The sequence below is a fragment of the Cornus florida genome, unplaced genomic scaffold, assembly GCF_030987335.1.
Source record: "Cornus florida cultivar Cherokee Brave unplaced genomic scaffold, ASM3098733v1 CherokeeBrave_3.0.0_Hap2_Chr11, whole genome shotgun sequence".
Classification (NCBI taxonomy): domain Eukaryota; kingdom Viridiplantae; phylum Streptophyta; class Magnoliopsida; order Cornales; family Cornaceae; genus Cornus; species Cornus florida.
The window spans coordinates 80,948,750-80,972,095 of NW_026775581.1; the positions used below are offsets into that span (position 1 = coordinate 80,948,750).

Sequence of the window (23,346 nt, forward strand, 5' to 3'; positions counted from 1 at the left end):
GTTTTTTTCCAATTTTCCATTTCTTAACGAAAAAACTCGAATGTCTTTCATTAAGAAACTAATTATATTCAATGTTGCCGCTAATTTTATAACTAGCAATCAATTAATAATAATAATCAAAATCAAAAAAAAAATTCCAGATTATTTTGAACTTTTACTGGCCAATATTATTTCAAAAGAGAAATAAAATCAAAATTATAGCTAAATTTAAGTAAATTTTAAAATATGATATATAAAGAAAGTGCATCAAGATGGTATCAACTTTCGTTGATATTTACTTTAAATAAAAAAGGAGAAAGATAAAACAATCACATTGATTTGACATAATTCAATATATTATTGTATATGTCTTCTTAAGTTTGATTATCACACTTATCTTTATATATAAAAAGCCTTTTAGTAATAAATTGGTTAACCAGAGAATCTGATCATTTGTTAACATAGGTTCTGAGGGGATAATACACCACGTTTAGAATCTTCCTTGATTCTCCATTGAATATTAAACAAAACGTGTAAGACGTTTTTTCTCAAAGTGTAGAAATTATAGAAAGTGATTACGTACACTTAAATTTTGTGATGGTTTAATCATCCTTTGATTAATTAAGACGTCAAATATTCTTAGTCAATTAAATTTTATTATTGTCGGTTCATCAATGAACACATGTCAAAATCACAAGGGAACAGACTTTTAAGAAAGTGTGATAGTTCAAATTCAAACTTGAATAGATTTTCATATAAAGTGGAACAAATCTTTTATTTATGGACAAATTGCACAAGCATTGGCGAGTTTATAAATCAAACGACCCACTCATTGTCTTATAAATACAAGGTCATCCTACACATTTCATGGATAGACCGACACACAGATACATACACCCAACAAAATTTTCAAAGTTTTTGAAAACTGTCATCGCCCCAAGATCAAGCTTCCAAAGCCCTTGCATTTTGTTTCACCAGCCCTCTTTCAAAAATTCATTTGAGTTTTTTCTTCAATTATGAAAGACTCAAATATAGTTCAACCACCAGCCCACGATCAAGCTTTCAAAACCCTTGCAGGAGATTCAATCAGAGGGAGATTCTGATTGTACAAGAATTGTACTCATTTTTCATGATTATTAATAAAATCGTTAATTGTTGCACAAATTTCGTGTCCGAAAATCTAGGAACAAAAATAAATGCAACAAATAACAATTTTTGTAATAATCAGGAAAAATGAGTACAATTCTCTACAGGCGACTCTTTACAATTAGAATCTCCCTCTGATTGAATCTCCTTGGAACGTTGGCGCAAGGGCTTTGGAAGCTTGATATTGGGCCGGTGGTTCAACTATATTTGAATCCTTCAGAATTGAAGAAAACTTAAATGGATTTTCGAACGAGGGCCGATGGGGCGAGTTGAAGGCATTTGATTAATAACGGAGTAGGTGTAGCATGCTTGTTATTCTTCGTCTTTAGAAACTTCGGACACTTGTTATCCTTCGTTTCTTCGTCTTTAGAAACTTCAGTATTTACCAACAGATCAGTGACTTAGCGGTACCTAACTCTTACTTTTCAAAGAAAGATCAGGACAATCCCCAATGGAAATTATGAATCCATCTTAACTAATCCCCAATGGAAATTATGAATCCATCTTAACTAAACTATGTAAACAAAGTTTAGGGCACAAAGTTTAGGCTGGCCCACAATTAAGCTGGCTCTGGATTGGGTTCTATAGTTGGGGCCCACTTAAGATTTGAGCCTAGTTTGGGTTTTTAACGCACAACTTTCTTATTGACACAACAATACCACCAACTCTCAGATTTGGGCCAGTTACGTTACTTTTTCACAGACCGAAGCTGTGTTCAATTGTTTAAACCAATTATGATTATCTCCCATAATTGACAGTTCAATGTATACAAACGGAGCTCTCAAGTCATTAACACATAACATTTGCATATACTTGAAATATCCATGTGGTATATTATTGATAGATACACACACACACACACACACATATATATATATGAGAAACACCCAATTAGTTATATTTCATTGGATGTTGCATTTCGCAGCAGCACCGAATCAAAGCATTGGATCGGAAGAAATTTAGTTTGAATAGAATGAACAAAATTCACTAGGGCAACCATAGAGAAAAACCATTTTTAGGCCCTTGCAAGACACGGATAAAATGTCAATGTTTATACGAGATTATACAAACAAATACAAGTATGCCTCACATATAACAGAAGGTAAACTGTGCACAAATTCACCAGGAAATTTTGAAAAAGAAAATGTGAATAGAATATAACAGGCCTATCTCCTGTAAAAAAATACATGGCCGAAAATACTTTTTTTGAGCAGTTCCGTGTCTTCTCCATTTACTATGCCACAAAAAACAGGAAAATCATGAGGAAGAAAATCAATACAAAGAATATCTTGATCATCAGCCACCTATTTGACGATATGCTGTTGAGGTACTTGAGCAGAGCCCCCTGTGCTCCCTCCACATTTGCCAACGTGTCCTCCATGTTCTCATCAATCCTGCCACAAAAACATCACTAAGGGATTTAGAACTGAAACCATGAACCAAAAATTTAAATGTCAAGCAACGACGATAATTTGTTTGACATATACGATAGTTCATGCCAGTTTTGATCAAGTTTTATTAGTGAAGCACCAAATTCAAACCCTCCTCTCAGTCCCTGCCACTTGAACATTGCACGCGTTCCTTATCACATTTTCTTTTTTTCTTTTTGTATATGGATATTTTCCACTTCCCAATGTAATTACTTTTACTCAAAAATTCCCTTATATTGTCAAGTGGCAGCATTTTAACTATTGTTCTGACCAAATGAAAACTGCTCCCTACCATAACTGTTGGTGAAAGTAAAACAAAGCTAAGTCTTGGCTTAATAGGATAAAATAGATTTCCAATTTGCGTTAAAATTGATTGTCGATTAATGAATATGCAAGTAATGTCATTACCCAAAAAAAAAAAAGGAAAGGAAAAAGATAATCCATGTGAGATCTCAAGCTTGTAAAGTCAAACCTGATGGCAATCTCTCCTTGCTGAGAAACCAAGGTCGCCAACTGATTGAAGATGCTGCTCAGCTCATGAATTGTAGACTCCACATTTTGAAGAGCTTCAGCTCTGCTCTGCATGTAGCTGTCTTGTAATGGAACCAACTGCTGTTGCTGTTGATGCTGCTGCTGCTGCTGCTGCTGATGCAGCAATGGCTGAGTCTCCCCGTCCATCTGCTTCCTTTTAGAAGAATAACCAGTTATAAGATTCTGCTAGTGTATATATAACTTTCAGATCATCAATATAGATTATGATTCCAGTTCATGAAAATCTACAGCCCGAATTGGTCATCAATTGGAGCCCCAATGTCCAAAACACAGAATAGGTGAACTCCTTAAAGAATTGCAAGATAAAACAAATATGTACTCGGCGGATGCTGTAGCGAAACTGATTGTGAAAGAAGGGAAATCGGCCGCACAATTCAGAATTGTATCACACAAACCAATCTAGTACTAAAACTAGACTTACTGGTCGCAGAATAAAAGGGCATTAGGATGTAAAGTGGAGAGAACGGAAGGTAAAAAAGAGATAATTTTTAGAGATAAAATATTACAAGAAAAACAGTTGAATTGGAATGGTGATATTAATACATTGTGGAAAAAGTGGCAGTCTATCTTAGAAGCATGGCGAAGGAAACTTTGGAAGAAACCAAAGAGAAGATATTTATCAAAAAATTATCCAAAAATAAATATGGTGGTGGGTAAGGAAATACATGTAATAAAAATAAGAGAGAGAGAGAGCTTCAAAGAATGACAAAAAGCAAGAAACAAAAGGATCAAGAGAAATACGAGAAATTAATAGAATTAAGCAAAGAAGATGGTAAATTAAGCTAAACAAAAAATGCATTAAATGGCTTTAATGACAAAGTAGGTACTAGACGGTGAACGAACTATTTATAAGTCGGTAAAAAGTTGAGATAGGTTGACTAGAGACATGAATCGAGTTTGATGAATTAAAGACATAGATCAAACAATAATACTTAAATAAACCAACACATCAGATAGATCAAAAAAATTATTATGAGGAATATCCTAGAGAAGAAGTTGAGAATAATGAAGCTAACATAGTATTGATAAATAAAAATCAATAATTAAGAAGCTGAGTACACTTTAAAATATATAAAATAAGGAGGTAGGACCTGATAACATACATAAATAAGTATGGAAAACTCTAGGAAAAAGTAGGAATTGAATGAATAACAAGTTTATTCAACAAAATTTTAAGAGAAGACATAATGCTAAATGAGTGGAGGAAAAGCACCATAGTACCAATTTTTTTAAAAAAATAAACATATACAAAATTGTGGTAGTATCAAGGAATTAATTAATGAGCCATAAACGAAACTATAAGAAAGGGTGGCAAAACAAAGATAAAGATATCCATAGAATCTGACAACTAATATGGATTTATGTTACGCAAATCTACAATGGAGAGCATTTATTTAATAAAACAATTAATAGAAACTTGTAGGAGTAAACAAAAAGATTTACATATGGTTTTCATAGATTCAAAGAAAGTATAGGATTGGATACCGAGGGAATATAATTTGGCGGGCCTTGTAAAGATAACATATTCCTTTTAAACTTGTAAAAAGTATTCAATATACGTAGAAGAACAATTACTTATCAAAATAAATAAATAAATGTACAAGAACAATTGAGTTCCTACTATATGTGGAGAGACTATTGATTTTTTTTTATATAAAAGTAGGATTACACCAAATATCAGTGCTAAGCTTATACCTATCTATAATAGGTTTAGATGAAATAGAAAAAAACTTACAAGGATCATTCCATGATGCATGTTGGTTGCTCATGACATGGTATGATCAGATAATTATAAGGAAGTGCAAACAACAAAATTAGAAATGTGGAGGAAAATATTAGGTTCTAAAGGTTTAAAAATAGTAAGGATAGGATGTAAATTTAATAAAGTTTCAGAGTTTAACAGCCTAATGATAACAACTCAAAACCAAAGAATTATCCAAATTAATCATTTTCGATATTTGATCAATGATACAAAATGATGGACAGATACATGTTGATATAATTAGTACAATTGGATCAGGTTGGAAGTATGGAGGCGGCTAGTGGTATCTTAAGCGACAAAATAATATACAATAAGTTATAAGGAAATTTTCATTAGACAACTATCTTCTAGGAAGCAGAATGTTTGGTATTTGAAAAGAAACAAGAACGCATCCATGTAACCGAAATGATGATGTTAAGATGAATGATAGGGATTGAAAGAAGAGAGGGTTAATAATTGAAGTATAAGGGAGAAATTAAGAGATAAACCAATTAATGATTAAATAAGAATAAGTAGACTTATACATCATCTTAATAGATGGGGTGGTATACAAATACAATCACATTTAGGTTTTGAAATGACAGAATCAATTTTTTTTAACCATCATTTGCTAAAAAAATAAAAAAGATGATTCAAGCTTCTTAAACAGTAATAATTTTTACCGAGGAAATAACTGGGATGAAGACTGTGAGCCATTAGCCCAGGGAGGAGGGGGTGCGGTTGAGGTACTAGCAGCAGCAGACTTAGCAGCCAATGGACGCTGGCGAACAAAAGGATTTGTGGAATCCTTTGAAGCAGTAGAAGAAAACAGTTGTCTTCGGTTCTCATGAACCTTCAAGTTCTGCATAAATTGAAGATCATGCATTCAGTCTCAAGCACAAAAATGTATGGGAAACAGGCACACGGTGACACCATTCCAAGAGAGTTCCATTACAACAACCAGCCCATTTAAGCAAACTAAGAAATGCAGTAAATTTGACCTCACCTCTGTCCGCATTGTTAGAACTTCCTTGAACTCCTTTGTTGTGCTCATCAACCGATTTTTCAAGTCATCTACAACTGTAGTTGAATGAATGGTGGTGTCACTGGAGATATTCCCACTTTCATTTCGAGAGTTGCTGTGGAGCTGAAGGTCAACTACAGCTGAGTTAAGCGCAGTAATATCCTGCTTGATAACTGCAGTCAGATCCTGGATTTCCATGGTGGGGTCATCAAAAACTGAGGTCCTCTTTGCCACTGCAGATAATAAATCATGCTTAAATAATCTCTTATGCTTCATACAATTGCAAAAGATACCAAATAACCATATCAACTGACCAAACCATTTTGTCAAACAAAATCACCCACCATTTCTAACAAATTTAGGCCTAGACAATAAATCTATATGCCATAGAAATGTCAATGGCATTTTATTTTATATGAGTTTTTAATATTATATAATACCACTATTAATTATTTTCCTATTTAAAATATAGGATGTTTGGCCACCAAACTTTTCGAATTTAATCTCAATTTTTCAATTGTTTCCTTGGAAACTATACAATGAATTCCAAGTCAATGCGTTCTCCCAGTCTCTCACTCCTCCTTTGAAGGCCGAAGATTTTATCAAATCATCACAAGCATTTTAATGGTATTGGTATAATTCCCTCTCTTCATATCTATATCTATATCAAAAAACACCAACAGGCCTGTGGCCTAGCGGTACAAGGCTCCTACTTCCCAAAGAGAGGTCAAGGGTTCGAACCTCAGTGGAGGTAGTGTGTGTGAGTCCCAACTAGGAATATATATATATATATATATATATATATATATCAAAACTCATCATCATTATCCTTGCCTTAATTCCATATGAGGGGGGTCACCACATGAATTCTCTTTTTCCATTTTTTTTCATATTAAAAGTCTTCTCTCCTATAAGATTTAGCTTTTCAACTGATTTCTAATAATTTCATCTCATGTTAATTTCAGTTGCTATATGTCTTCTACCTTTTATGCAAATTACTCGTCCTCTTCCTACCGACACCTCTATAGGTCTTCTTTGTATTATTCCATACCAACTAAATCTAATTTCTCTTATTTCATAACTAATAGGTGTCTCCTAATTTTTCTCGCATTTTGATTAGTAACCCTATCTTTTATCATCCATCTTACCATACTCATTTCTACTACATGAGTTCATTATTCGTGTTTCTTTTTTAAAAGCCCAGCACTCTGCACCAAATAAATAGTTGGCCTAATGTTCTACAATATATTTTTTAATTTATTTGTTACTCTTTTATCGCATAAAACACTACCAACCTGGTCTCTCAGGCATTAATGGAAATTCACACCATATAAAACGTGTGAGGATTCAAATCCAAAAAAAAAATTTAATTAAATTAAAATAGACTAAATATATATACATCTGACCCTTACAAGACCCCGCAATGGCGAGAGCCTCATGCATTGGGCTAAACCTTTTTAGACTAAAAATATATACATGGTTGTCTACATATAAAATAAATTATACACATAACATAAATGTGTATATGTATACATATGGTTTTGATCAATTTTCTTTATGATTGATTGTAAAGAAAAGTGAAGACTTTGTCTGTTAAATAAAAACAAGACTAAAGTTAACAAAGACTGAAGCACAGTTACCCCTTTGTACATTTTAATTCTTTCCATTTTATGTTTTGAGAGCTTATTAAATACTTATCAGACTAGTATTTGGCGTTGTTTGTGAGATGTTCCTCAGGGTTCACCTTGCAAGTGACCAATTCCCTTCTTCTATTCAAACAATAGTCATGATTTGTGTCTTATTCCTTCCACTTTTAAATGTTATTAAATGTTCTTCTCTTTAAAAAAATATAGGGCGACGACAGTGGGGTTCTGCAACTTTAAGGATCAACGTGTGGTCCTTTCGTGTTGGATGTTGTGGCGTTCTCAGTGATCAAGGTCTCAAGCAGATCCGGTTGTTTGGCCTCCCATTGCATCTCTGGTGTCATGCTTTGTTCGTCGAACTGGGAGAGCTTTGCGGTGGGTACGTTAGATCTGAAGCGGATGAGACTAGGGATGCTGAAAGCGTTCGGATAACAGTGCGATCCGATCGTGATTGCCCGAAGTTCGTGTTTATTAACGATGACACTTTCTGCTACAAGGTCGCGATTTGGGAAGAAATTTCGCCGGAGCTTGTTCCTTCAACGGAGAGCCTTGAAGGCAGTGATGGATCTCATCTTATGTTGGAAGAGAAATGGAACGAGATAATTAGTAAAGGAAAAGAAGGGATTCTTGAAATTCGGCAGTGGCTGAAGGATCGCGAAATCCAGCAAGCAGTGAAGTTTATTGGAGGTAGACGATAAAGTGAGTTTCACGCGCCGGCCCAACGCGTCATTGATGAGCAGTGCTGGTGTACACCTGGTGACAGACGGGATGCCCCTTCAGATTCAGGGTAGGGGAGGATTTCATTCAGGCTGAGAAAGGCGGAGTGTTGGTCCATAAGAAGTCAAGACAGGCCAGGAGGACTGGGCCCGGTTTCAATCTTGGGCTCATTCAACCAAAACCCAACAGAGCGAATTTGGGTTCTGGGCCTAATCGACGGATACAAAAAGGGCCACTTAGATTTGATCAAAGTGGGCAGCTTCAGGTTGGGCCTAATAGAAGGGTACGAAAAGGGCCATTTATCTCCTTTCCAAATACTGAACCTAGCCCCAAAGAATCACAAGCCCATGCTAAACCTTCAACTCATTTGTTGAAACCCGAGAGGAGAACGATGAACGTCGGTCGCCATGGATCTCGGTGGACTCGGACTGAAAAACAAAAATGGGTTGCACGATCTCACACTTCTTCTCCAGGTTTGTGTTCTGGTCTTTCTCTAAACGCTTTCTCTACCTCTACTTCTTCTTCTTCGGGAAGAGAGATAAGTAACAGGAATGTTGTGGAGGATGTATCGAATCAACAGAAAAGTATTATTGGGAATTCAAGTTCATGGTGTGATGGGTCAGAGTTGGATGTCTCAAAGGTCACAACTGGGAGTATGGATTTTTTCAATGGAGTGACAGTTTGCGTTGGGAAAGATCTGCATTTCAAATTGAATAATGACTCAACTGTAGCTTTGCTTAAAGAGCTTCGGCTCTTTGCTGCGGTTGAAGGTTTGAACAGTTTATCATTTAAGCATGAGGAGACTTTGCCAACCCCACCCAAAAAAGTTGATGCTTCGGAAACATAGGGGAATTTGCAGTTAGGATTGGTTGATGTTCCTTCTCAGCAACACTGTTCTAATGATTCTTTTTCCGGGACAGACTTTGATCATGCTGAAGTGGATTTAATTGAATCTTTGGCAGTTGTGCGGCCTGATTGTTTGGAGACGACCAATGATCTGGGTATGGAATGGGTTATTGAGAATATTGGAGCAGTAAGCGAAGCTTTGGGTGTCTCTGCAGAAGGTTATGAGGAACAAACATTGTCTATTCTTCCCGAAATTGTTGCAGGAAATGGTAGTACTGAACCAAATCATGACACAAAAGAAGTCAAAGCCAGAAATTCACATCGGAAAGGCAAACAGGAAGTGAAGAATCTGATTTCTTGTGTTAATTATGACGAGAAGAATGGGACGACCAAAGAAAGGGGAAGAACCAGAAGTGGTAAATGGGGAGGAGGAGTAGAATTGATTGTTTTTGGTTCTTAATGAAGCTACGACTTATAACATGGAATGTTCGTGGTCTTAATGATCCGAAAAGAAGAAGAAGAAGAGTTGTCAAGGTAGCTTTAAGGAAGTGGAGTGCTCATGTTGTCTGTTTACAGGAAACTAAGATGGCTGATATTATTGTTGAGATTGTCAGGAGTCTAAGGGAGGTAGGTTTGTGGACTGGGAAGTGTTAAATGCAACAAGCACCTCAGGTGGTATCCTACTCATGTGGGAACGAAGATGGTTGTCAAGTCTGAATTGTTGCAAGGGTATTTTCTCTGTGTCTTGTATGTTTCAGATGGAGGAAGACAATTTCAGGTGGGTGTTTTCAGGTGTTTATGGGATAGTGATAAACCATTCCTGTGGGAAGAGCTTTGTTATGTGAAGGATTTATAGTCATTGCCTTGGTGTTTAGGTGGGCATTTTAATTCTGTTAGGTCCCCATTTGAGAGGTCCACAGGGGGCAGGTGGTCTTCAGAAATGACCATATTTTCAGAATTTATTGATAGTAATTTCCTTATTGATATTCCATTGGAAGGAGTAGCCTTTACTTGGTCTAATGGTAAGGAACCGGTTACTTTTTCCCGATTGGATAGATTCTTGATTTCTGGGGCGTGGGAAGAGCATTTTCCGGATGTCTCTCAAGCTGTGTTGGTTAGAGTCACATCTGATCATGTGCCTCTTGTTTTAGATTGTGGTGGCTTGAATTCTAAACGCACTCCTTTCCGTTTCGAAAACATGTGGCTTAGATCTGAGGGCTTTCAAGGGAAGGTTCAGTCTTGGTGGGAGAAAGCGAATTTCACAGGCTCTGCTAGGTATGTGTTAGCTAGAAAGTTTCAGTTTCTTAAAACTGAGTTAAAGGGGTGGAATAAATACGTGTTTGGGAATCTTGAATGGAATAAGAATAGAGTTCTTGCTCATATGGAGGAGATTTCGTGGCGCCAGAAGTCTCGGGCTTTGTGGTTAAAAGATGGGGATCGAAATACAAAATTCTTTCATAGACTTGCTAATGCCCATAGAAGATGCAACCATATCGGGCGTATCCGGGTCAATGGTTCTAAATTGTGGAGGGAGGACGATGTCCGCGGGGGAATCGCTTCTTTTTATCAGCAACTTTACGCTAAGACTTTGGATTAGAGACGTACTCGATGGTCTTCCTTTTAATTCTATTTCTACATTAGATAGGGATAGAATTGAGATTCCATTCACGGAGGAGGAAGTGCTTAAGGCATTTTCCAGTTGCAACGGGGACAAAGCTCCAGGCCAGATTGGTTTACTATGGGCTTTCTTAAGGAGAGTTGGGAGGTGGTGCGAATTGAGGTGATGGGCACTTTTCAGGAGTTTTATTCTCATGGCACATTTGAGAAATCTCTGAATGCATCTTTTATTGCTCTTATTCCTAAGAAGGGTGGTGCCTCTGATATTAAGGACTTTCGGCCAATTAACTTAATTGGATGTTTGTATAAGCTTATTGCCAAGGTTCTTGTCTCCAGGATGAGTAATGTTTTGGATGGTCTCATTTCAGAATCACAGAATGCTTTTGTTGGTGGAAGGCAGATTTTGGATTCTGTTCTTATTGCTGGGGAATGTGTTGACTCTAAATTAATAAGTGGGGTTCCTAACGTTTTGTGTAAGCTTGATATTGAGAAACCTTATGATCATGTTAATTGGAAGTTTGTTCTGTATCTGCTTCGGAGGATGGGGTTTGGTGCTAGGTGGATAAAATGGATTGAAACTTGTATCTCGTCAGTTATGTTTTCTGTTCTCGTGAATGGTTCACCTGCGGGTTTTTTTGCTAGCTTGCGTGGTCTGTGACAAGGAGATCCATTATCGTCTTTTCTTTTCCTCATTGTCATGGAAGGTTTGAGCAGGTTAATGAGAAAAGCGGAAGATTTGGGTTACATCAGGGGGTTCAAAGTTGGCAGAGATGTTGAACATCAGATGCAGATTTCCCATTTATTATTCGCTGATGATACTTTGATATTTTATGATGCTGAAGTTTCTCAACTCAGATATCTGAGGTGCACTCTCGCTTGCTTCCAAGCGGTTTCTGGGCTAAAGATTAATGTCGGAAAGAGTGTGTTTGTCCCAGAGGAGGATATTCCAGATATTTCCTCCTTAGCTGCTGTTTTAGGATGTGGAGTTGGTTCTTTTCCTCTTCCTTATTTAGGATTGCCTTTGGGAGTTTCTTCTACTCGAGTTGGGAATTGAGATCCAGTGATTAATAGATATGAGAAAAGATTAGCAGGATGGAAAAAGCAGTATCTATCTAAGGGGGGAAAAGTCACACTCATTAAGAGTACTCTCTCATCCCTTCCTACCTATTTTTTATCTTTGTTTCAAATTCCATGCTCTGTTGCTGAAAGGATTGAAAAATTCAGAGGGATTTTCTCTGGGGTGGAAGGGGAGAGGAGTTTAAGTATCATCTTGTCAATTGGGATGAAGTTTGCCAACCGTTGAGGTTAGGTAGATTAGGCATTCAAAAAATTGTTCCTTTTAATCGTGCTCTCTTGGGAAAGTGGTTATGGAGATTTAGAAAGGAACGTCATCGTCAGTAGAGAAAAGTTATCTCGTGTCGTTTTGGTGAGGAGAGTGGGGGCTGGTCATCTATTCCAGTCACTATCACGGGAGACGTTGGTGTGTGGAAATTCATTCGGAAGGGTTGGGATGTTTTCTCCACACATATTAGATTCAAAGTTCGTGATGGCAAACATGTTCGTTTTTGGGAGTACCTTTGGTGCGGCGATCAATTGTTGTCTCACTCCTTTCCTAGGCTTTACAGTATTGCAGCCAATACGCATGTTTACGTGAGTGATTGTTATCAACTTGATAACACTTGATAACAATGGAGTTAAATGGGATGTGCGGTTTAGACGGCCCTTTCAGGATTGGGAAATGGAGGAAGCTTGTGTTTTTTTGGATACGTTGTATAGACAGAAGGATGTTGGCAGAGGGTGTGATGATATTTTGTGGGTTCTTTTAGCTCATGGTCGGTATGGTGTCCGCTCTATGTTCATCTGTTTGTCCAATTTCATTGGTCCTGAGTTCCCTTGGAAGTCTGTCTGGCACTCTAAAGCTCCTCTTCGAATCACATTCTTCGTTTAGACTGCCATAATGGGGAAGAAGATTTTGACATTGGACAATTTGACAAAGAGAGGCAACATCATTGTTAATTGGTGGTGTTTATGTAAAGCTGATAGTGAATCCGTGGATCACATTCTTTTGCATTGTCCTGTGGCGTTTGATTGTTGGAGTTTTATTTTTAGCATGTTTGGCGTTTTTTGGGTAATACCTAAGCACTCCTCTCAATTGATTAACGCTTGGAAAAGGTGTCCTGTCAAAGAACAAGCTCGGGATTATTGGAAGATTGTTCCACATTGTGTCTGGTGGTGCTTGTGGCGTGAGAGGAATAACAGATCCTTTGAAGGAAAAGAATCGTCTTTAGGTACTTTAAAAATTCATATTCTTCGTTCTCTGTTCTCTTATATAAGAGGAAGTGCATGCTCCTCGATTGATGATTTCTTTGATCTCTTGGACTCCATTGGTCCTTAAACCTTTTTTATTCTTGTATTAGGGATACATTCCCCTTTTGAACGTTTTTTTAATATATTTTTACTTATCAAAAAAAAATCATATGCTTTAGTAAATTCTATGAGTATTTTTCCTTTTCTCATTTCGCTCTTCAAAAACTATATCCCCCATGAAACTTGTATATATCCTATTTGATCAACACTTACAAACCCGTTAAAATCACCTCCTATGAATATGCTCTCATAAAAAGATATGGATTGCATCATTTCATATCCAATCCCAAAATATACATATTTTTCCCATCTGATACTCCTTGAGGAGCATAAGCACTAATCATATTTAAATACTTGTATCTAAAATAATTTTAATGGCTTGTTCTACCCCTTATCTTCTCCCTTCTATAACTTTCTCTCATGTAACTACATACATAATACAACTATACCTACTCCATTCCTTAGGCTATCATTAACTCCTAAATAGATAAATTCATATCCTTCTCCCATCTCCTTAGCTTTTTCGCGAATTTCACCTTTCCATTTCTTTCTCGCAAGCAAATTATGTTCACTTTTCTCCTTTTTAATGTGTCTACAAGTTCATCACACCTACCAGTTAGTTCCTATATTCCATGTTGTATCTTAATATTTTGTGTCTTATTATATTAATTTTCTTTATTCAAATGAGAATTCATCAAATAAGATTTGGCGCAAGTTTTACATTCGATTGTCTATCCGACACCAATCTACCTTTTTTCACATTCACCATCAAAGTAAGAGTCAACAAAATTGTTGAATTAGTTAAATCAAACTAAGTTATCAGTACTTACATATCCAATCTGTATTAAGAAGCTAATTATTTCAACTTAAGAGTACTCACATATAAAAGAATATAGTAGGATATACCAAACAGGAAAATATTACTATGCAGAATAGTCTATGCAATATGCGCTAAGGGAAGACCTATCTTGATCCAACTCCAATCCCAACAAAACAAGAAACATGAAGACAGGAGTTTGTCTTAGCAGAGACCATTGTCTGGTCCATGGAAGGCATTAAGAAAATTCAATGCACAAAAACAGACTCCAAGACCCATCAACTGAAGTTCTTTACAACTTTTAGCACGAAAATATTAATGGAAAATTTGATTGGTAAAACTATTGGCAAGAATGAACAAATATTCTAGAAACTTGAAATTGGCTTGGATTGAGGAATCCCACTCTGACCTGAGAAACAGAATCGGGCAACGGACCAGAACTTAACATAAAAAATATTTTTAAAAAACACCTATAGTGATAGGGAAAAATATAAACCTACCCTACCCTTGATAAGATTGATTAGATTTCATTATCAAGGATAATGAAATCAAATCTGACGTGGTTCAACAAGTAAGAATAATCCTACTATAACTAGAGGAGGTCAAAAGGATTAAATCATATCCCGACAAATCTGGTAATAAATCTCCTATGATTTCGCACAAGCGGAAGATAAGGTCAACCATCGATATCAGCGGAACGATTTTGATTCCAATCGACAGCCATAAATAGGGCATCAAGCCATTTAAGAAGGTACGACGTAAAAACTATTATTAATCCCTGCCTTCTTTTTAGACCTCCGTAACTAATTTGATCGTCGGAGAGCTCTTGGCAGGCACCACACCGGTGCCGTCAAGGTTCATCGATCTTCTCCTCTCTTCCTTGCAGGAAAACGGTATCGTATCGGACTGCGCGAATTTCAGCCTCAACAGTTGGCGCCGTCTGTGGGAATCACGATTCCCTTGAATCAATTAATTACTCGTTGAGTATATACGTTTGCAGTCCGGTATGGTTACCGAAGGAACACCGTCGCAGGGATCTGGTCAAAGGGTAGAGTCAGGTGAAAACTTGGACGTCCCAAACGACCAGGCACGGCTTGCAGCGTTGGAACTACAGGTTCAAACTCTGAGTCAGGGTATGAACCAGTTGATCCAGCAAAATGCAACGCTCTTGCAACACCTTGTTCCACCGGCTCAACAAAACTTTCTAGGACAAGATCTCTCAAGTCCAAACGGAGGTAATGAAAATCTTGAAGAGAGGGATAATCATTCCCCCCAAAATGAGACTGAAGTGGAACAAAGCCAGGTAGGAACCCGACATAGAGAGGTGGTTCACCTATCTCTCCTACGGAGTTCCCGACCTCCTGAAAGCATAGCCTTCTGTCTTAAGGAAAAGACAAAGAAAGTTACCCATCTCGACTTGCAGATCAAGGATCTCAAGGGGAAAATGGAAGATGTAATGCAGGCTATGAAAGGGAAAGGTCCTGCCGCCGTAGATGACCTGATACAAAGGACCAACTTGCCTTTCAGCCCCGCCGTTATGAAATGTCCACTACCTAGCAAGTTCAGGATGCCCTTGTTTGAAAGCTTCGATGGGACCAAAGATCCCTTCGATCACCTGGAAACTTTTCAAGCTCTTATGCAGTTACACGTTGTGCCAGATGAAATCATGTGCCGAGCTTTTCCCACTACACTTAAGGGATAAGCGAGAGTTTGGTTCAACAAGTTGAAGCCAGGAACCATCAACACCTTCGAAGAATTGAGTAAGCAGTTTGTGAGCCACTTCATTGCAGGTCAGAGGCATAGGAGGCCGGCTACCTACCTGTTTACCGTGGAGCAACAAAAGGAAGAGTCAATTCGGGAATACATCACCCGATTCAACGCAGAGATGTTGCAGGTAGAAGAGGCGGACGACAAGGTAGCTTTGACCGCTTTCATAGGAGGACTCCAAACCTCCAGATTCTTGTTCTCCTTATCAAAAGAACCTCCCACCAGCATGATAGAGTTGCTAGTCAGAGCGCAAAAACACATCAACGCTGAAGACACCATGAGTGCACGGAAGGAAGGAGAGGACAAGAAGAGGCCAGCCCCTCTCGCCAGGGATGAAAATAATACCAAATATAAGAAATCGTTCTTCAGCCAGAGTGACAGCACATATCATGAGAATGACTCAGATGAGTATACCGACTAGAAATTGTCTCGCGGCTGGAATTAGCCTTATCAAGTCATTCACAATAAAGACTGGGGGCATCTTAGTTAATCATTTTAAATGGAGGATAGCTCCATCACATGTTATTTTGTTTTTGATAATGATGGTCTTTAATAAAATTCCTTTTAGTTTATACGTGCCGTATCCCCGTACTATAAGGGATAGTAAATGAGTGTCCTGTATTACAAGGACCCGGGCTGAATGAATCCCGTAATCCGTATCCCCGTACTATAAGGGATAGTAAATGAGTGTCCTGTATTACAAGGACCCGGGCTGAATGAATCCCGTAATCCGTATCCCCGTACTAAAAGGAGATAGTAAATGAGTGTCCTGTATTACAAGGACTCGGGCTGAATGAATCCCGTAATCCGTATCCCCGTACTATAAGGGAATAGTAAATGAGTGTCCCGTATTACAAGGACCCGAGTTGAATGAATCCCGTCATCCATATCCCTGGACTATAGGGGATAAGTATCTTGTATTATCAGGACCCGGGTTGAATGAATCCCGTAATCCATAATCCTGTACTATAAGGATAATAAATGAATGTCCTGGACTACAATGACCTGAGTTGGATGAATCCCATAATTAATATCCCCTTACAATAAGGGATAATAAATAAAAATCCTTTATTAAAGAGGTGAGCTGAGTAAAACTCGTTAACTTCAATTCCCTTACTAAAGGGACGAAACTCGTATAATTTATTCCCTTATAAAAGGAAAGTACTATTTATGTGAATAGTACCCGCGGGTACTGTTCACCAGGGTTGAAAAAACAACCAAAGAAAAAAAAAAAAAAAAGAGAAAAAGAAAAAGAAAAAGATAAAGTATTATTATTATTTATTACATTCCCAAAGCTAGACGTGCAAGCTTGGGAATGGGGGGCAACTAATAGGGAAAAATATAAACCTACCCTACCCTCGATAAGATTGATTAGATTTCATTATCAAGGATAATGAAATCAAATCTGACGTGGTTCAACAAGTAAGAATAATCCTACTATAACTAGAGGAGGTCAAAAGGATTAAATCATATCCCGACAAATCTGGTAATAAATCTCCTATGATTTCGCACAAGCGGAAGATAAGGTCAACCATCGATATCAGCGGAACGATTTTGATTCCAATCGACAGCCATAAATAGGGCATCAAGCCATTTAAGAAGGTACGACGTAAAAACTATTATTAATCCTTGCCTTCTTTTTAGACCTCCGTAACTAATTTGATCGTCGGAGAGCTCTTGACAGGCACCACACCGGTGCCGTCAAGGTTCATCGATCTTCTCCTCTCTTCCTTGCAGGAAAACGGTATCGTATCGAACTGCGCGAATTTCAGCCTCAACATATAGCATTACTGGTTACACACAAGCAAGCCAAACCAATCAACATGGTCATAGCCAATACGAGCATGTCATGCAGATCAAGTCCATTACACGGTCAATTTGCTTAATGGAGAAAGCAATAGTGATATGCATCACATCTTCTAAAATTAGTAAATAAAGTAAACTTATGTGCATCTAAAAACACATTTAATAAGTAACTATTTAACAAAAGACAACATAGAAATATAGAATATAGTATATCTTCCAAAAAAACATAGAATATAGTAATTAGTTAGGTTTCATGAAAGAAGGGTACTGCTTGAGGACTTACTATTCCCCAGGCCCTGAACTAGTCCCCAGTTCTATATGCTGCAGTAAATATTCTGCTACACTGATCCCTTTTTTTTTCTTTTTTTCTTTTTTTTCCCTTTTTTGCACTACATTAATCCATGAAATGGAGAAAAATAAAATCATGCAAAATAAACAAAAACTCAGCAATCTATCTGCTCATTATGAAATTGCAGAGCAGCATAAGGACCCTAAAAAAGTTAATGACAAAAATAAAAAATAAAAAATAAAAAAATACCAGAAAGAATCACTTTAGGTTCTCTAGATAAGACACACTGACACAGTAAGTTATACAGACAAAGACTAATTCTGAAAACCTACAGAGAAGCATATATAAAAAGCAGCCTATTTGACAGTTAGAAAATAAACTGCTGGTTTGATAGGAACTCTAGCAGTTTCTTTATTACCAATGCCATTGCAAATTTGTCAAAGTTATGCCTTTTCAATGCTGAGACATTGATTCCTAGATATTATTATATTAGTCATTCCTCGTATATCAAGGGGACACTGAAGGGGCATAAAACCCCACTGGGCCAACTTCGGCCCAGCCCGCCAGTTAGGGGAAGAGCCCAGCGACCCCCCAGCCCATTCATTCTCATTCAAGGCCTGTTCTGACTGAGGGTGAGGCCCAAGAAGAGATCCAGCCTGTTTAGGAGGGATGAAGCCCATATTATCTTGAGGTTTAGATAAGACCAAAGGATTTTTAGGGCAAGTAGAGACTTCTATAAATATAAACAGGCAAGAAATGTAAAGAGATTCGATTGAAGTGTAACAATTTTACTTTTCTAATAGAGAGAGCAAATTCTTGCACATTCAGACACCTAACCTTACTTTCCATGAAGAAATAAGCAGTGTTGTATTATTTGACAGAATGAATGTCACTAGATGTAGCAGAATGGAACTACTCCTAAATAATTTGATTAGATTAAGAATATTATAAATATCTCATGAAAATTACTTTTATGGGGGAGTAGAGAAAATGAAAAAAAATTAAAATTCAGGCCAGCCCTAGCCCAGGGAATAGCTCAGTCTCTCCCAGTCCCTCCTTCTCTTGCATTTTTGTGACAGATAATTTCAACAACAGCCAGGTGATGTTGCCCCTCTAACATGAAATGATGCTGGCCAATAGTATTGTGTTAATGTTCTCACTATAGATGCTCAAAAAAAAAAAAAAACCCTTAGTTTTTACTTTATTTATGGTTGGACTTTAGATACTTATGCACAATTTTAGTTAAAGCTTTCTTTGCTGAAAAAGATGCTTGGCAGTAATTCAACCAACAAAACACGACTTCACTAATTTTCATCATGTAAAGTAAGACTACCACATAACTATAGGAATACTAATGCAAAAGCACATCATAGATTAAATGCATGTGACTTCACTAATTTTCATCATGCAAAAGCACTGCTACTTGAGCAACAAATGGTATGTCTATATATATATATATATAGTATACTAGAATTATACAGAGAACAAATTTGTAACCAGAAAAATAAAAAATATTGAATGTAATTTAAAAAGTTAAGAGTTGAAATGAGATAGAAAATATTAATGGCTGTTATATACCCAATAACAACTACTTTTATTGCCTTGGATCATTTCACTACAATGAAAAAAGGAGACAATGTTGAGCTAAAATTGAAGTAGCATGAATGTTTCGAAAAAATGCCTTTAATGAGTTGTATAATCATTGAATGCCTTTAAAAGTATAATGTTAGACAACACGTATTTGAATAGCGTGCAGAACCAAAATAAGGACATCAAGATGGATGAGTGGCAAGAGAAAGAACACATGTAATACGAAGCTAACACCATTGTCATGATAGCCTGGGTTGTATATATTTACCTTGGGTCCTCAACTATCTTTCTGTGTATCTAAAAAATTATATAATATGTATACTTATCAATATATATATATATATAATATGTATGAAAGTTTTTTCTAATATATAACATCTTCACAGACACTCCTCCCAAGATCAGTCCAAAAGTTGATCTGGCATTAAGATATAACCAAACCCTACAGATGGGTCGGGACTTTTGAGACACACAGGTAGTGGGTCAGTGGCCACCCCTAGGTCTTGGTCTTCATTTACGATATTATTTGATCCATGGGCCCTAACTTATTAAGAAGACCCACAAAAATAAAACATTATAAGACTGAAATAAGACCAAACAAAAGGTCCAATAAAATTGTTAGTCCAGTAAAGATCCATGATCCACAAGATCATATGGATTTCACAAGAATTCAGATTTTCTTTTTTCTTTCTTTTTTTACTTTTTATTTTTTTGTTGTGAGTGTTTGTGTGCGCGCAATCTGGATTGATTTTGTTGATCTGTATAATACAATCATAAAATCTGGATAAAATTCGGCAACCACAGCTACATTCTTTTTATCATCAAAATTTTTTCTCTACATAGTAGAGTTGCCATATTCTATAATCACGTTGTGTTTGCTCAACTGAGGGCCAAATTGAGCAAGCGTGATGTTGAGAAGGGGAGCAGACCTTTTTATTAAATAGAGCACTAGTGTGGAGAACTTTTGACTCCCAACTGAGGCAGTTCAAAATAGAGTATTCATAAATTAAGCATTCATCAGCTCTCACCAGAAAAGTAGTCCCACACAAGCCATGTACTTCTTATCTACTATATCGTAGATAGAAAATGCAAGTAGTTGGGGTCATCCTGAAACCAATTAGAGGCGGCCAGATTGTTCCAATCAAATGTGGCCAACTATGGAGCCTAGGCATGCTCTAAGTTTTTCCATGGATCTGTCTCAAAGTTTATCCATTTAATGCCACATATTGTTCCTTTTTTGTGTTCGAAGTTCAAACTAAATAACCCATTATTTCTCAAATTGTTTATATATATATATATATATAATCAAACTCTTCTTATTACACACACAAATATATAATCAGAAAAGTGATGTAATAATAAGGGTAGAAAATGACTACGAATAGTACCACCCAAATCTAAAAAATTAAAGCAGAAGGGGTTTGAGGGCATGCTTTGGGAAACGACTTCTTTTTTCTTTTCTTTTTTTCGTGGGGAGAGAACAGGAGGAAACATACAATCCTATCATCTGACACACTATCAGCTTATCTAAACCGATAAGGCAACAATTTGGAATGAGAATAACGGAGTGTTTCACCCTATTTTGTAGACCAGATTCTTTTAATGACAATTACCCAAATAAGTTTTTAAATGAACACTATATTTCAAGAGAACTACAAACACTATAGACGCATCAGAAGTTTCAAATCCATATAGAGATTCAAACAAGCAACCACACATTCAAAAGCTGTGATTCAATTACTTACCCTTGGCCAGCTTTGCAAGTTTCTGAGACGTCTGATGTATCCCAAACCCAATTTTTGAAGCCCTCTTGTTAAACTCCGACTGCATCGCCACTGCCGAACGCTGTTCCTCGGATTTTGAACTACTACTACTCGGCCCATTCTGTGCAGAAGAAAATGACTTCTTCAACCTCTCAGCTACACTGAGAAACTCGTGCGTGCGATCCCGGAAAGACGAATTCGCAGCTTTCACAGGCATTTTCCAACTTCACCTTCCAAAATTTGAGAACTACAATGACAATAACACCTCCAATTGCCAGAAAATTATTGGCTAAAAACCTGAAATCTGTGTTTCAACAGGCCAACAACTCCAGATCAGAATCAACTGAGCCGCCTCTCTCTCTCTCTCAAACTCTCACGAATTCTCTCTTCCTCTCTATTTATGAATCCAGTTCGTGTAATCAAAATCGTTTCTACTCTTTCCCAAAATTTTCGAATTATAGGGTTTAGTCAGTGAAGCTTACCTGGAAATTGAAATTCGCTAATCAAAAAATGCCAGATCTCGAACCCTAAAACCACGAAGTTACCGAATGCGATTTGGATCTGGTCTGATATCACCACGCATGTTACGATTTGAACCCTTTTTCCTTTCAACAACTGCGAAATTTTATACTCCGTATATATGTGTATATATTTATGAATATATATGCGACTTCAAATCAATTGGGCATTGAATGTGGAATAGTGAAGTTTCGACCACCACCGTTACAGTTAAGGGTTGTAAATTGCAACTCTTTTAACTGTGTGTTTTGTATTGGATCTTTAAAAAATAAATAAATAAATAAAAACAATTTAAAATAAATTAATTAATTAAATAACTATTAAAATTTTACTTTATGTTTTTGTAGAGTCAAATACCATGGTATAATTTCCTTTCATTTTATTCTATTTGAAATGATATAAAGAAAAAATATGAAATTTTTAACAACTAGATTTTGGAACAAATACAACTAGATTTTGGAACAAATACGAAATTTTTAACAACTAAATTTTGGAACAAATACAAGAGAGTCGTCGGCGGCGAGTTGCGGTGGAATAGGTGGAGAAGAATGAGTGAACGTAGACTTACCAAAAAAAAAAAAAAGGTGTGAAGAGAAGGATGGATTATACAGTTTATACATTAGGCAAATCATAATTTGCATTATTTTTGTTATTAAATTATTTAGGGCACAATTTATTAGAGCAAAGGTATTACAAGTGGAAATGTGGGGCTTGTCCCATATCGGATTCGGAAGGGAAAGTAAATGAATTGAGTTTTGTCTCACCTAACAGCTTCAGACAGATCAAATTGTGAAGCACCCAGTCTATTGGTGTTACGCTAAACCCCTTTGTGGATGGAAAAAATCCCCCCTCCAGTAAGAATTGTCCACGTCATCACACTACAAATTTATATTAGATACAGCAAAGGCCCAATCGGTGTCAAGCCCAAATTAGGAGAACCCAATCTGGAACAAGCCCAGGCAAAGTCTTGCTACCATATAGACCGCTAACTCAGGCCATTCGGCCCATTTACTAACCTCAGATGCGCATAATCTCATTCAGGCCTAGTGGGAGTGTCAACAGCCCGGGGAGCCAAGGTTGAACTCCAAGCCCATTTACCGAATCATTTGGATCAACCCACACGCAGCCCAATCTCAATTAAAGGTAAACCAGTCCTGCTAAACAAAAGATTCAGCGAAGAAAACAAGTTATGTGCAAGGAAAGTTTTGCATGGAAAGAATTGTAAAAAGGAAAGGATTATAATTATAAAGAATGTCATATATGGAATGGATTGGAGGACAAGTCATGCGAGTCCTACCATAATTTCAGCACCTTGTTTTTTATAAATAGAGGCCTAGACCTCCAATAAAAGTATCGAGCATTATACGCTTATCTCTGAGTATTATATTTGCTTGTTCTGAGTGAGTTGTATTTTTCTTTTTATTTATTTTAATAGAGAGAAATTTTGCACCTACACTTTGGCGCCGTCTGTGGGAAACGTATAGAAATATACTCCCACTTTTGTTTCAAATTGTTTTAGTTTAGATGATCTAGAATGTCGAACGGAGAATCAACGGTGGTTGATCAACAGATGGAGTTGATGCAAAAGATACGAGAAGAGCTCTTGCACCAATTTGAAACACTTCGTCAGGCGAACGAAGCCAGTGTAGCCCATATTGCATTGCTTCAACAGCAAAATGACACCCTTCAAACGGCTATGGCTTAGTTGACACCTCAGCCACCACCAGTTGATG

The 23,346-nt window shown here is 37.0% G+C and overlaps 1 protein-coding gene across 1 annotated transcript; it reads right to left on the reverse strand.

Moving 5' to 3' along the window:
- Positions 1-2,124: 2,124 nt before the first annotated feature.
- On the reverse strand, positions 2,125-21,809 carry LOC132283347 (syntaxin-32-like). Its single transcript, XM_059785288.1, has 6 exons — positions 21,577-21,809; positions 21,077-21,398; positions 5,855-6,105; positions 5,532-5,710; positions 3,028-3,240; positions 2,125-2,519 (listed from the first exon to the last, which is right to left on the reverse strand). Exons 2-6 carry the CDS (start codon positions 21,309-21,311, stop codon positions 2,360-2,362), a joined length of 1,038 nt encoding a protein of 345 aa, XP_059641271.1. The 5' UTR covers positions 21,312-21,398; positions 21,577-21,809; the 3' UTR covers positions 2,125-2,359.
- Positions 21,810-23,346: the final 1,537 nt, after the last annotated feature.

Bases quoted from the DNA above. Each gene is read 5' to 3' on its own strand.
- LOC132283347 (XM_059785288.1), bottom strand. From the start codon at position 21,311: ATGCCTGTGAAAGCTGCGAATTCGTCTTTCCGGGATCGCACGCACGAG. The intron at 5,711-5,854 runs GTGAGGTCAAAT...CAATTTATGCAG, and splicing joins TTCTAACAATGCGGACAGAG to AACTTGAAGGTTCATGAGAA. The intron at 2,520-3,027 runs GTTTGACTTTAC...TTTTTGTGGCAG, and splicing joins CAAGGAGAGATTGCCATCAG to GATTGATGAGAACATGGAGG.